Source organism: Pseudomyrmex gracilis, unplaced genomic scaffold, assembly GCF_002006095.1.
Source record: "Pseudomyrmex gracilis isolate BER0280 unplaced genomic scaffold, ASM200609v1 scaffold_35, whole genome shotgun sequence".
In the NCBI taxonomy this organism is placed as follows: domain Eukaryota; kingdom Metazoa; phylum Arthropoda; class Insecta; order Hymenoptera; family Formicidae; genus Pseudomyrmex; species Pseudomyrmex gracilis.
This window is the reverse complement of record NW_018020619.1, coordinates 473,410-487,088: the sequence shown is the minus strand read 5'-3', so window position 1 is coordinate 487,088 and position 13,679 is coordinate 473,410. Positions and strand designations below refer to the sequence as shown.

General features: G+C 40.0%; 2 protein-coding genes across 6 annotated transcripts; one reads left to right on the top strand and one right to left on the bottom strand.

Annotated features, from left to right (window-relative positions):
* Window positions 1-1,592: 1,592 nt before the first annotated feature.
* LOC109852770 (ras GTPase-activating protein-binding protein 2) lies at window positions 1,593-9,677 on the bottom strand. Of its 4 annotated transcripts, none has more exons than XM_020424249.1 (10): window positions 9,549-9,677; window positions 9,333-9,501; window positions 8,018-8,205; window positions 7,714-7,894; window positions 6,972-7,334; window positions 6,395-6,811; window positions 6,113-6,314; window positions 5,666-5,928; window positions 5,399-5,567; window positions 1,593-5,306 (listed from the first exon to the last, which is right to left on the bottom strand). In XM_020424249.1, the coding sequence occupies exons 3-10, from the start codon at window positions 8,113-8,115 to the stop codon at window positions 5,158-5,160; spliced, it is 1,842 nt and encodes a 613-aa protein (XP_020279838.1). In that variant the 5' UTR covers window positions 8,116-8,205; window positions 9,333-9,501; window positions 9,549-9,677; the 3' UTR covers window positions 1,593-5,157. The 4 variants fall into 4 exon arrangements, with proteins under 4 accessions (XP_020279838.1, XP_020279837.1, XP_020279840.1 ...); XM_020424248.1 differs by having other exon boundaries at window positions 9,333-9,471; XM_020424251.1 differs by having other exon boundaries at window positions 6,395-6,745; window positions 9,333-9,677.
* Window positions 9,678-10,606: 929 nt separating this feature from the next.
* Window positions 10,607-13,679, top strand: LOC109852754 (ubiquitin carboxyl-terminal hydrolase 1). 2 transcript variants are annotated; one of them, XM_020424209.1, is made up of 7 exons: window positions 10,607-10,903; window positions 11,184-11,363; window positions 11,448-11,689; window positions 11,777-12,006; window positions 12,099-12,622; window positions 12,745-12,937; window positions 13,026-13,679. In XM_020424209.1, the coding sequence occupies exons 2-7, from the start codon at window positions 11,195-11,197 to the stop codon at window positions 13,618-13,620; spliced, it is 1,953 nt and encodes a 650-aa protein (XP_020279798.1). In that variant the 5' UTR covers window positions 10,607-10,903; window positions 11,184-11,194; the 3' UTR covers window positions 13,621-13,679. The 2 variants fall into 2 exon arrangements, with proteins under 2 accessions (XP_020279798.1, XP_020279797.1); XM_020424208.1 differs by having other exon boundaries at window positions 10,607-10,921.

Here is a 13,679-nt window from a genome sequence, read left to right as displayed (position 1 = left end):
GCAATTTCGACAAAGCTGCTTGTGTATGTAGAGAAAATGTGATTTAACGCGCTCGAGAGCTTAAACTAATAAAATTCAAACCAAACTGAGAGAAGCGCACGCATCGCAAATAAATGAGAAGAGATGCCACGTAGTTAGTTGTTTTTTGGTGTAGTATATAAGGTAGGTACGTATATTGTACTAAATGCAAAAATTTACAATACATTTGATGTTTTTTTTTCTTATTTTTCTTTTGAACATTATTTTCTTTTTTTTTATATCGCAATAACGTTTATCTTTAACTGATTATACACACAAACTGGTCTGGCCGACCGCGAAAATAAAAATGTATGCTACAAAAATTCACAACTTATTAACCACCATCCTATTATTACATTGTTATAATTATTTTTATATCTTATTATTCTTTTCTCTCTTTCTCTCTCTCTCTCTCTCTCTTTATATATATATATATATATATATATATGTATATATATATATATATATTCTTCTTTTTTATATATTTGTATTATTATATTACTTAAAATCAAAAACATTCACACTAAAAATTTGCAGAGCCTCTCTTTCGAGTTATGTAAAGCGATGATCTCTCTTTCTCTCTTTCTTTCTTCCTTTCTCTCTCTCTCTCTCTCTCTCGCATAAACTGCGGCTTTGAACACGTTGTACTTGAACACACGGATATGCACATGGACGTAGTAAAGTCAAACGGTGTGAGTGAGCGTGTGGAACATTTTTATTGTAGGTGGCAGGCGAAAATCGGAAGTCATATTAAATTTGCGCGATTGCAAATATTAAAACTACATCTCATCCAGCACTTTTCATCTCAAAACACTTTTTCTCTCTCTCTCTCTATCTATCTATCTATCTCTCTCTTCTCTTCAAATTACTAGAAACTGGTCTTAGATACGTGAGATAAAAACGATAATGGAGAGCCAGTCTACCTCGTTTTTTTTTAATGTACAAGAGGACGCAGAATGTGACATTTTCTTTCATACAAATACTTCTTGTTGAAATATATATATATATATATGTATACGCTCTACATACGTGTACAAAGGTGAAGCAACTAGCGCTTCAGTGTTTGAAAATTCTCTCTTTCTAAGTATATGTTACGTCACGTTTACGATATATCGTATGTGTAGGTATAAGAGAAATTACTTTACCACTGCGTTTTAACCAACAAACATACAAGATAAAGTGCAATTCACTCTAGTAAAAATTTTGCATTAACTGAGCACGTATCACTTAATAATATACCAATACCAAAATCTTTTTGTGTAATATATTCTTCAGCACTTTGCTATGTCATGCTACTGGGAGTGTGATTCGATGATAAAGTCAAAGTGTTGAAAGAATTTGTTGCGGGTGTTTATCGCGTAATGTTCTCACCGGTACGTGTTTTTGTGTTTTATATGGAACTTTCGTGTAACAGTTATATCGATATCTAAGTATAATTTATATATAGGTGTGTGTGTTATATATTGAAAGTATGTAAAAGAAAAATTATACACCTTTCAATTATATAAAACTTTTCCGCAGTAAAACGGAAGCTACTCGATAATTGATGCAAGAATTGGAAAAAATATCACATCTCGGTTTTTTCGTTTATTATTAAGTCAGTAAATTAGCATCATATATCGCTAAAAAGTTTTCTACTAGCATAAATTACTTATACAGTATTTTCGAAAATAAAACGACAATGTGTGTGTGTGTGTGTGTGTGAGAGAATAAAAAAAAAAGACAAAACAAGAAAAAAAATTAAAAAAAAAACAATCTACTTCTTCATCGCCCGCGATTATAAATTTTTAAAATTCCTATAAAACACATTCTAGTTTCTGCCGCAAGGAAGAGAGAAGTGATAAAGTTAAATGCTCCATCCTGTATTCTTCTGATTTAAGATTTAATGATCATAATTGTTTTTTTTTTGTTTTTTTTTTGTTTTTCTTTTTTATAACAATACTAAGATGGCAATGCCTATCCACAAAAATTCAAAAAACGTTTGTAATCGTACTAAACTAACTTATAAAGAGTTAAAGATTCGACGGGTCAAATCTTCCATTTTCTTTTCTTCCTACATAGCGTTTAATATAATTCTATAACAGAATATATAAGTATATAAGAGTAAGATGCATATTTCGGATGTATTATCTCAGACGAGGGGACACATTATTTGTCCGTAGAATAGGATTTGTCCAGTTGGTTTTTCTTCCGTTGCTAATTGTGAAAATATATTATAGCAAAAAACCGCAGATGCGCAGCTACGCAAAACCTATTCCTTTATCCGCGTCTGGGTTTGGGGATTAACGACCGCATCGTTCATTCGCGGCCGTCATCGCTGTCGTCTCGGAACAAACATCTCAAACGAGAGAGACATCGCGCGCTAAGAGATTAATACTACGTCGTAATGACAAATATAGTTTCTAGGAAGTTTAAAAAAAAAACAAAAAATGTAACATTAGACGAAGTCGGGATGCTGAACAGTCTCGAGAGAATCGCGAGAAGAAACGCAGTCGTCAGAACCCAGACGCGAAGTGTCGCCCGATACACACTTTTTTTTTTTTCATTAAAAACTATTGCGAAGTCGCGCTCGTGCGTGATGATGTAGATTAATAATTCCCTCCGTGATTTCGCAAAGATGAGAAATACAAACCGGCTAAAACTCACTCTACGCACACATACATGCGTATATCACTCATATACACATACGCACTCACACATTCACATTCTTTCGTATTTTCTGCGCACACATATATACGCACACGTACACGCACGCGCGCTCCTCGATATACATAATATATTTTTATAAATGTTTAAATTATCGTAAATACACAAATTTTTCGATCGTGAAGAATCAACTTTTCAATGTTTGTCGCATCATCTCTGTCGTAAATAAAATGGCACGTGTGTGTGTGCGAAGATCTCGTTCCGCTACTCTTTTTTTCGCGTTACGAGAATCAAATATTTAATTTTCAAAATTGTTTACTTTCTGCAAAAAAAAAAAACTGCGAGCGAATTTCAATCGCCCGTGAGGTTAAAGTTTTTGTAAAGATATGGGAGTTTGATAGGCCGCGGAAGAGAGACGCATTGTTCAGTCCCTGATAATCGCAGGACTTTTCGCGTGCGAGCTGTATGTGTGTGTTGTTTTATTGTGACTAGAACCTTTCCACCGCGTCTCTCAAAAATAAACCCGCTACGAAATCACTGCGTCGAGAAGTACAAGAAAACGAATGAGTCTAAAGAGAAACTAACGGATGATACAATTTTCGAAAATATTTCAGTCAGTACTTTTACAAAAAAAAAAAAAAAAAAAAGTGGTCTGATAAACGCTGTATGCACGCAAACATCGTCAATGTAATGAAAAACCATGCTCATTTTAAACATTTTTCCCTGTCCGTGGAAATGTGGCCGAAAAAAAATTTTCAATATAAACAACAATTACAATTTATCTACTTATTAATTTAAATACCAATTGATTGTGACAATTGACTGTCACGATAACAATAAACGATATAAATTTTTCATCAAGCTTGCAAAAAAAAAACTACTTGTACTGAATACAGTAAATTGCTATTATTTTTTCTTTTCAGCGATTTTTAAATCTCAGGCGTGAGATTTTGCATCGGATACACGTTATCTGTCGCGATTCAACGCGCACCGCGAATTTCTGCGATTACCAGAAGACAATTGTTGACTCTCGCAAAAAGGAAAAAACGCCGTCTCGCGAGCGATAATTAAGCGATAATTAAGCGATCGGGCGATACAACGTTAAATCGTGCGCGCGCGCGATCTTTGTGTAACTTTATCTAACGAAAGTAATAATAAGTATGTTGGAAAAGGGAGGTAGATGCCAGAATAGAAAGACTATAAAAAGAGGACAACGTTCTATATGGGGGTAGCTTAGAAAAAAGGAGAGGAAAATTATAACAAAGAAATACGAAAAGGAAGGAAAGACCAGAACAAGTTCTGGATCGCATTGGCGAATGGAGCGAGGAACTATGAAAAAAACAGTCGGAAAGAGAAAGGAAAGGGAGAAGAGAAAGAAGGATTACTTAGTCACGATCGATTCTAATCGATCGATGATCGGCTGTATAAATAGAAGAAAAATATCTCAGCGGAACAGAAACTAGACTGTCGTCGCCGCTCTTTTTTGTTTTGTTGCGTGCAACCGGGACAAAATCCCGGCGATTTTATAGTCGCGCGTCTTAACAATACTTGACAGAAGTTTCGGTCCGTAGGGAAAAGATTTCTAATCTATACACCAATTCTTCGCCCGTGACGACACCGTGAGACGTTCTGTTCGGCGGTTGATGAGTCGACTCGAAAGCGCAAAGAGAATACGCACGTCACAACACTCCGTAGAGTTCTTCCTTCAATCTTGTCCACAAGTGTCCGCTCTGTGTACACTTTAAAACCTCAGTTCTGCTGTCTTCTTGTCTCGTGATCGGCTGAAAGAAACAACCTAGGAGTGACAAATAACGTATGATACTCTAAAAAAACCACCCCACAAAGAGTTCCGACACAATTTCCCGACTTCAGATCACGTCTCGTCGCTTTTTTCTTTTTCTTTTTTTTCTTTTTGTTTACCATTCACTATAATTTTTTACCACACTCGGTTCACGTTCTCCTTTGAGAAGCTCCTTTCGGATTTGTCACACGGCTGCACGTGTTTTGTTCGCACTCCATTTTAGTGTGGGCTTCGTAAAGTCCTGCAGGATTGCCCGAATCTGTACGAAGAACGAACTCGAACCGGCAATTATCAGCTTGCTGACTGGTAAACACAGACGTTGAGTCACATTGAAGAAACAACTCTCGCGTGAGGACTCGCACGCGGAATCCTCTGTCCAAGAGATTTCCGACACGCGTCGAGGAAGGCGCGTTCGAGTTTCGTATTTCGTACGGTTTTGTTTTTTTTTTTTTTGTTTTTTTTGTTTTTTTTTGAGCTAATCATAATCTAGGATCGACCGTTACTCTTGTTTCTTGAACGTTGCAAGCGACGTTTTTTAAGCTTATAGACGTCGAGTGGCAGACGAAATAGTCCTGGATCCCAAAATTCTCGAAATGAAGACGGCAGATACAGATGGTGGTACCAGTGACTTTTTTAGTCAAGAGGGAGAAAATTAAAAAGATGCTGTTAACTGTTGCGTACTTGGCCGGGTATTAGCGACGGGGTTGGTAACCAGGATTGCTCGGATTGCCACCTGATTGTCGCATACTGCCGCCACCCCTGCCGCCGTCGCCTCGCGAAAATCCTCCACGGCCACCTCGTGAGCCGTGCTGACCGCCTCTCATCACGCCTCCAGGTCCACCTTATGTGATTAAAAATTGATACCAAATTAATTCTGTATCTTAGTATTTATTTCTGTAATCTTAGTTCCTGAAAATAGTAATTCTCAATTACCTGGTCCACGTTGCTGCTGCTGTTGGGATTGTTGACCGCCCATGGAACGCATACCGCCGTCACCGGAATTCAATCTGCCGCCGCTACCGTCCATCGGCATTCTAGGAGGTCTCACCTTCTTTTCCTCAACATTCAGCTTTTGTCCACTTTCGTCAGGATAATATATAGGCTAAGAAAAATGAAATTATTATAAGAAATAAAGTTGTGGTTTTTTTTTTACATTAAAAACATGTTTATATGGACGAAAAAAAAAATGAACAAACGTACCAAAGAACTCAAAACTTTTGTCACAACTTGTTGGTCTTCAAATGTGATAAATCCATAGTTAGGTACTCGGGCGGCATTATTGCTTCCGGGAGGTCCTTTACATCTGTCGTTTGTTTTACTGTGAACACGTAACTCGGCAACTCGGCCATACCGCTCAAACACTTGACGCAAGTCGTTTTCAGACGCGTTGTGTGGTAAGTTACCCAGGAAGAGTTGATGCGCATCACTGTACTGACCAGGTCGAGTACTGCGTCGTTCTCCATCTAATAAAACATATATGTAATAATATAAAATAACATAAGTTTATTCAACCTATAAAAACAAACTAAGAAAACTAAATAGAATGTGAAAGTATAAAATGAAAAAAGTATTATTAAATGTAAAAGTTGTGTTCATAAAAATAAGTGCTGCAACAATCAAGACAAAAATTATTATATTTTTTCTTACCTCTTTGTACGAGACCACCTCTTGGAACTCGTTGTTGTGGATGTTGCTGCTGCTGCTGCTGCGGAGGCTGATTACCGCCAACTCTATGCGCTTGTTGCTGAACTGTCGACACATTGTTGGGAACAGTCATAGAAGTTGGACCGTTGTTGGTAGGATGCAGTCCTGGCGATCTATCGTCTAAACGTAGATTTGTCATTGGCGGCTGTAAGAAAAAAAAAAAAAGAAATTTGTTTACACATTATATTTTATGATGTTATAACACAATAAAATAAAAAAACTCACCGGAGACATAGAGAGTTTGGGTGCTTGCGGGCTAGTAGCACCGCCACTGCTCGGGAAAGACTTTACCAAGTTAGCATAAGTCTTAGGTCCGCTATTGTTAACCGTAACATTGGAAGCTTGATGTTCAGGTTCGGTTTCCTGTGCGGATGCGTTAAAAGTCTCAGTCTCCTGTTGATCATTCCTCTCTTCAGTTTGTGTCTGCGGTTCGTTGTCACTTTGCTGTTGCTGCGGTTGTTGTTGCTGCTCACCATTTAATTCAGTCTCCTGCACAACCTGCGACTGTGCGGTTGGCTCTGCGATGTATTGATGTTGCTGCTGGGTTTGAGGTGACGGAGGTTGCACTTGTGGTTGCTGTTGATTAAGTTGAACTTCTTCGTGAACATTTCCGTTAAGAACTTGACGCATTACCGGATGTACCTAATGCGCGCGTGTGAATGTAAGTAAAAATTTTATACAATCTATGACAAACTATACAAAAAGGCAAGATTTGTGTACACCAGTCTTTTTATATTATCCAAACATTACTGTTTCTTCATCAATCGCAAACTATAGTGTGTACATTTCAACATTAACTTACCACGGTTGTTGGTGGTGCAGCATAATACAGTGGCTGCTGTGGTTGCAGTGGAGGTGGTTGCGTCGGAATGAGAGGCGGCTGAGCCTGTTGTTCAGCAGTTTGACTGGGAGCGCCTAATTGTTGGGCCTGAGTCTGGTGATCTTCTTCTTCAGGTTCCGTGCGAATTTCTTCAGCTTCTCTCTCGCCGCTCTCGCCGCTGTCTCCGCCACTTACGTCAGCTTCGTCCTCATCGGGAAAGATCATGTCTTGATAACGGAATATGTCATTATGGACATAATAGGTTTTCGGAGCCTGAACCGCCAACACAAAGGTTTGTGTAAAACGACGCATCGGTTGACCTGCGTTAGATAACTCGCCAGATACCTGCACAAAAGATCAGATTCATAAAATTCTCAAATTCACACAATGTCTCTGCATGACTCCTTCCTGTCGACCTTCGTTAAAACTAGAAAGCGCATTCTTCGCATTTCAATCGAAAATTCTATACTTAACAGGCGTAAAAAAAATAAAGAGAATAAGTTTTTTTTTGTTCTGTACTTGAAAACCTTGAACACAATTTCCAAAGTCCAACAATGTCTCTGCATGACTTCTTCCGACCCTTACATCGTTAAAACCATAAATAAGCGCATTCGCTTTGCACATATTTTAATTTGAAAAAATGTTTTTTTGTATTCTTATAAAAAACGTAAGATATCCTGTTGTTCCCGATTCTTACTTACAAAAGTCTACGCACAAAACTTACCTGAACAACTACTCCGTTCTCAAGAGTCAGTTGAGCATCGACTTGACTGATTTTGGCATGGCAATCTCGGAAGTTCAGTTGTTGTATTTTTTGATGGATTTGTTTTTGGCCGATCGCTGGTGTGCACTCTCTATTAGAATCCAATCCGCCATGGACAAACGAAGAATTTTGATTGTAAAACCTGAAATTAAGAAAAAAAAATAAAAAAATATATTTGAAATATAGCGTTTTCTAAGCGATAAGATATCTGTAATGATATACAAATTACGTTAAAAAAATACACAACTAGATAAGTATCAGGTACCTGTGGAGATGAGCTGGAGCTTGATTCAGTAGGGTGTAGTATTGGCGTACAAACTCGCGCCCCACCGATTGTGGAGACGGTGATGCCTCCATTACCATTTTAATTTTTTGGCTTGCAAGAGGATAATTTGCTGCTAACAGCAAACTGGATGTTTAAACTAATGAAATCTTGGATGTTATTGAAGATGTCTGAAACATAGAGAAAATCACAGATATCGCAACAAATGTACAAAACAACTACATTTTAATGGAATAATTTACAAAATGGACCCTAGCACATTAGATATTTTTTACATGATAATTTACCGATCACTTTGATATTTATTATTCCATTCCTAATAAAATCTCACTTTACCAGCCGATTTAAATTCAACACAGCCAAAAATATTCAGATAGTTTTAAAGTAAAAAAAAAAAAAAAACGAAAAATATTTTAATTTACTTGAAATTGAAAAAACACGTAAAAAGCTCTCGAATATCTTCAAGCGTTAAATCGTCATTAAAAACGGCACAAGGATTTATCCCAAAGTCTTAGTGATGCGCAAAAATCGAAGTGATACCACGACACGCCGTAAACACAAAGGGACTGGCAACGCGTGTAGCGTAGCTCGATGGAGCGCATGGCAAAATTTTTGCGACCATCTCTCTCTTCCCCGCTTCGCTCTCGCCCCTACCCAGCCACTCATTTTCTTTGTCCCTCTTTGCCCAATCCGTGCAGAGCGTAGAACTACGTAGAATTCTCCCGTAGCACGTGCTTCTCTATCCCGAATTATTTCTCGAAAATTCTTTTTTTTTTTTTCTGCCTCATATTTCGCTCAAAACGTGCCCTCTCGGTTTCCCGCACACGGACTCTTGGTATTTCCGGCTCGCAGAAAATCCGTTTCTCGGCGTTTCCGTGGCGAGAGGAGGGCACGTCGCGCGAAGGAGACGAGGGAAGAAGCAACGGGAGTGCGCGGCGTTGTTTCTCCTACCTCGTGGAGAAACGAGAAAGAACGCGCCCGGTTGTGGGCTCGCTCGCGCAAGCATGGCGATGTGTTGTCGCCTCCGCCGTATCTCGCGAACGAAATCGCGAGACCAAATAGGATTCGCAGCAAGGTCAAATCGCACGTAGGAAGTTGCAGCCGCGCTACGTCGTGTCTCACGCGAGCCCGCGAGATCGCGACAAAACACGCGACGGAGGCGTTCATTCTCCAGCATGTTCTCGCCAATTGTAGGAGCGGTTTTGCAAAAAGCGCATAGAGAGCTGATCGCCGCGGGAAATATAGGCTGATACTTGGCGGCAAACTAGTATCAGCGTTGATAACTAAGAACACTTACCAAACGATGAAAGACGAAGCGAGCAAGCCACACGGGGACGCGCTTCTTTTCAGGAGTACTTCGACCGGCAGCAGCGCCTGCTTATCGCGCGGGAAGCTGAACCTTCCGAGCGAACGTTTTCGCGACGATGGAACGCGAACTATCACCGAAGAGACACACGAAGATTTGACTATTATGTGGCAATTATAAAAACAATTCGCGCAGAGATAATCTTACGATGATGCGAGGTGCGATGATCAAATCAGCGTCCTGCACGGTCCTCGAACTAGCTGTAGCCAGCACTGGTCAGTCGGTAAATACGTGCAGCGCGTAAAAGATGTGGTTCAGAAGTGATCCTGCTGGTGAATGTCGAGTCACAGGTAGGTTGCGCAGCGCCACGAAACGCCATCACGGGCAACATCGAGAATAAACGAGTATCGACGTCGATTGGTCGAACGGGCGAATGTCACGCGAAAAAATTCTCCAATCAGAGTTGAACGACGTCCTCCACGCGCAATTGTCATTGCAGTGTTTCAGTTTTGGAACCCCAACAATATGTTGCAGCAATGGAGGGGATGTTCACAATTGCTCAAACCCCTTGCACAATGGACGGAATAGCGATAGCGATAGAAATAACACCAGTTTTAAAGAGTTTATATTTATAAATAACGGTAGGAACAGCGGAATCTAATATACAAAACTACACATGTATCAATGCAGATCGGAAAACGGAATAAGCAATAGCGATAAATTTTCCGACGAATTGAAATTCTGTGTCTATTGCTTATCGCTATCGCTATTCCCTCGCATTGTGCAAGAGGCTTGGGACTTTGACTGCACCCCTGGTTCAGTAAAACAAGCTATTTTACAGCAATCGAACGTGATTGGCTCTTACTTTTAGAATCAAATAATCAACGTCGCTTGTTGACAAGACGACAAACTTGGAAATTGTTCCGCTGAACACGGCCATTATCGTGTTTCAAAGGATGCGTTCAGACAACTCAACAGTTGCACAACGGTCGAGAGATAATCACTTCTGATTGGATCATACTTTTGGATCCGATTCAGATTTTGAAGAATAGTCCTATCATAAGTGACGATCTCTCAACCGTTGAGTTGTCTGAACGCATCCAAAGATAACAGATCTTTAGCTTTTAGCTATTTGGCAAATCAACCAATCACATTGCTCGATTAACCGAAGTGATGTTATTAATCGCTTGGGCAGCGACTCACCCGTACTGGTCGAAAACGCTATTGGTTGACGCTCGGTCCTCATCGGGAGCGCTGACGTTTTTGCGTCGTTTTGCGTTCATAGATATTCACATATGTGAAAATGGATACGTGAGTTGTTCCGAAAATCAGTTGGTCCGATTGATGGTGTGGTGGTTGATCGCAGGCCAGCGAGCTGCGCAATCAGTGCAATCCAAGGTTTTGGGACTGATCTGCCAAATGAAACGTTGATAAACATGTAGCTTGCCGCGAGTCGATCGGGCTCTCTTGTGGCTTCTTAGCGTAGTGATTTGTTCGGTTTAGTAACGTTGTAATAAACCAAGCTCGTTCTCGCGTTCCATGAATTCTTCACTCGCTCATACGTGAGTAAAACGTAATAGGTATATTATTATTTATTTCTTAAACATATTTTTATTTCTTTCTTTCTCTCTTACGCACACGCGCACACGTACACACATTTGACGTGTACATACGCACGCACAACTCGTGCAACGTTATAAACGGTCGTTCGACAACGAGATTATCGTTGCCGCGTGAAAGCTTACGTTGACAAAAATTCTCAATGTATACGGTGGTTGAGAACAAAGTTAGCGAGTCGATCAAATTGTCAAGCGGGTAACGATCTTGTGGGTTTTGTTTTAGGTTAACAGAAAATGACAGTATTAGAAACAGAGGAAGACGCAGATGAACGCTCGCTTCCTCCCAGGAAGAAGTTCTGCTTGTCCCTGTCAGGTCGTGGACGTAAAATTCCTATCGCAGTATCACAGCCCCCTCATATGCCTACGAGAGGGGGCCTTCTGGATAAACCAGATATTTCACTCAGTATGTATAATATATGTCGATTTGTGTTGCAACTACTCGATGACTAATTTCAACGAGATAATATGTAACAATTGTGCTTTAAAGGTAATACAAGCAAAATGTTAAATGGCTATCGAAATCAGCTGAGCAATAATCAGAATGGAAGTTACGATGTGTCTGGCTCCAGTTCGGAGGGTTTGAAGATAGCTACTTTATGTAATCTAGGGAATACCTGCTTTCTTAACTGTGTATTATATACTTTGAGATTTGCACCTTCTTTTCTGCATAATTTGCATCATCTGGCTACGGATCTGTCTAACTTAAATGAGAAACAAATTCAAACAAAAGTAAATATACAGAAGAAAATATTTTTTTTTATATGCAAAGCATAACGTATTGAATAAATTGTTGCTATTTTCATTCTTTGTATATAGGCCAAATCCTCCTCATTGGGTAGAACTGGTATATCCTTAACGTCAAGCAGCAATCGTAGTTGGAGCAGTAAAGATTTACTAGCTTTAGCTGGACCAACAGTAGAAGCTAACAAACCTCGTATTCAAATAGCTACCGAGAAGTTACATGAACTCTTCATGGCATTGCGTGTGTCGGAGGCAAGAGAAAACAGTGAACCGTATCAACCGGATGCCTTTTTACAAGCTCTTAGGTATGTGTAAAAGTATTCTAAAATATTAATTTTTGTGTACTTTATGTTTTTTACTGTATTTTTTATAAATAATGTTCAACCTAACATTATAGGGAGGTAAATCCAATATTTGAAGGAAACCAACAGCAAGATGCTCACGAGCTACTAGTTTGCTTACTCGATAACATCAGAGAGACTTTTCAATTGTTGGTTAGACACAGAGAGAGCCAATTTGGTCAAAGCAATAATAGTTTTTCCAATTTTACTGCGGAACACTCTGCAATGAATGCGCAGTCGGAAAGCAACAATAGCTCGGGAAAGAAGAGTTCTATTCGTAAATCCAGAAAGAAGGAAAAAATTCCGAACAGAGGAAGCTCGATATGTCCCGTGCAGCCGAACGTGAACGGTGTTTCCACGTCTGCGAGACTGTATGAGAATGGTCACATGGAATTTGCTGAGAGCAACGGCGAAGTGGGGGCACGCAAATCGGAGAGCAAAAAGTGCTTTATCTCGGAAGATTTTGAGGGAGTCAGTCTTCTGCGCACAACGTGTCTCGAGTGCGAGCATGTCACAGAACGTAAGGAAACATTCTGTGACATTTGCGTACCTATCGACATCAATTATTCTAATAAGAAAGGTAAACAATTGTTATATATTACAAAATTTGTAACGCGTTAAATGTTCTGCAACGTGTGTTACATATAGTGTTAGCATGCGATTCTATAAAAAAAAAATGCATCGTTTTGTTTAATTTTACAGATGATGATGGTCGATCGTTGGACAGCAGCGAAGTGTACAAACGTGCCGTAGTGACTAGTGAATTGTTGATGGGTAGGGACAAGTACTGGTGCGCACGTTGCCTACAATATAACGAAGCTCGCAGAGCCGTGTGCTTTCCTTCCTTACCAAGACTTCTTATTTTGCAATTGAAAAGATTTTCCACCGCATCCGGGTAAGTCAATGTTACATTCGCGAAGAGCTCACTTTCCTGTGTTTTATTGCGATTATCAATCGAAACGCATGAATTTTTTTTTTTTCAGATCAATGGAAAAGATTAATAATTACATGCCAACGCCCTTTACTCTACAATGTTTTTGCGAGGATTGTAACAACGATCAAAATCGCGAGGATTGTAACAACGATCAAAATCGCGGAACAACGACCGGTAGTGAGACGCGACACGTGTACAAATTATATTCTGTTATAATGCATCAGGGCGCAACGATGACCGCTGGGCACTACGTTGCTTACGCTCGTTTGCCGGACGAATCTACATATGCGGAGTATTTTCAGTGCGATCGCGACAACAAACGACAGAACATAGGTCAAGGTAGCACCACAAGTGTCAACTCGTCGTCATCGTCGTCATCCTCTTCGAACAAAGCGTCAGGCATACTCAAATACTTTAGAAGCAAGTCCAGCGTAAGTGAGAACAAAGAGCAGCCGATGAACAAGGTTGGCTGTCGCAGTATGGATTGTTGCGGCGTCAGGCGCAATAAGCAGAACGTCACTTGGTTGGAGTGCGACGATGAGGCGATACAGGTGATCCCGGTGCGGGAATTTGAGGACAAGTTGGCCAATCCACGAAACTCCGCGACACCTTATCTTCTGTTTTACGTGAGATCAACGACATAGGCTGACACACATGTTGCTGATTATTTATCATCTCTCTCCGCGCTCCCCCCCCCCCCCCA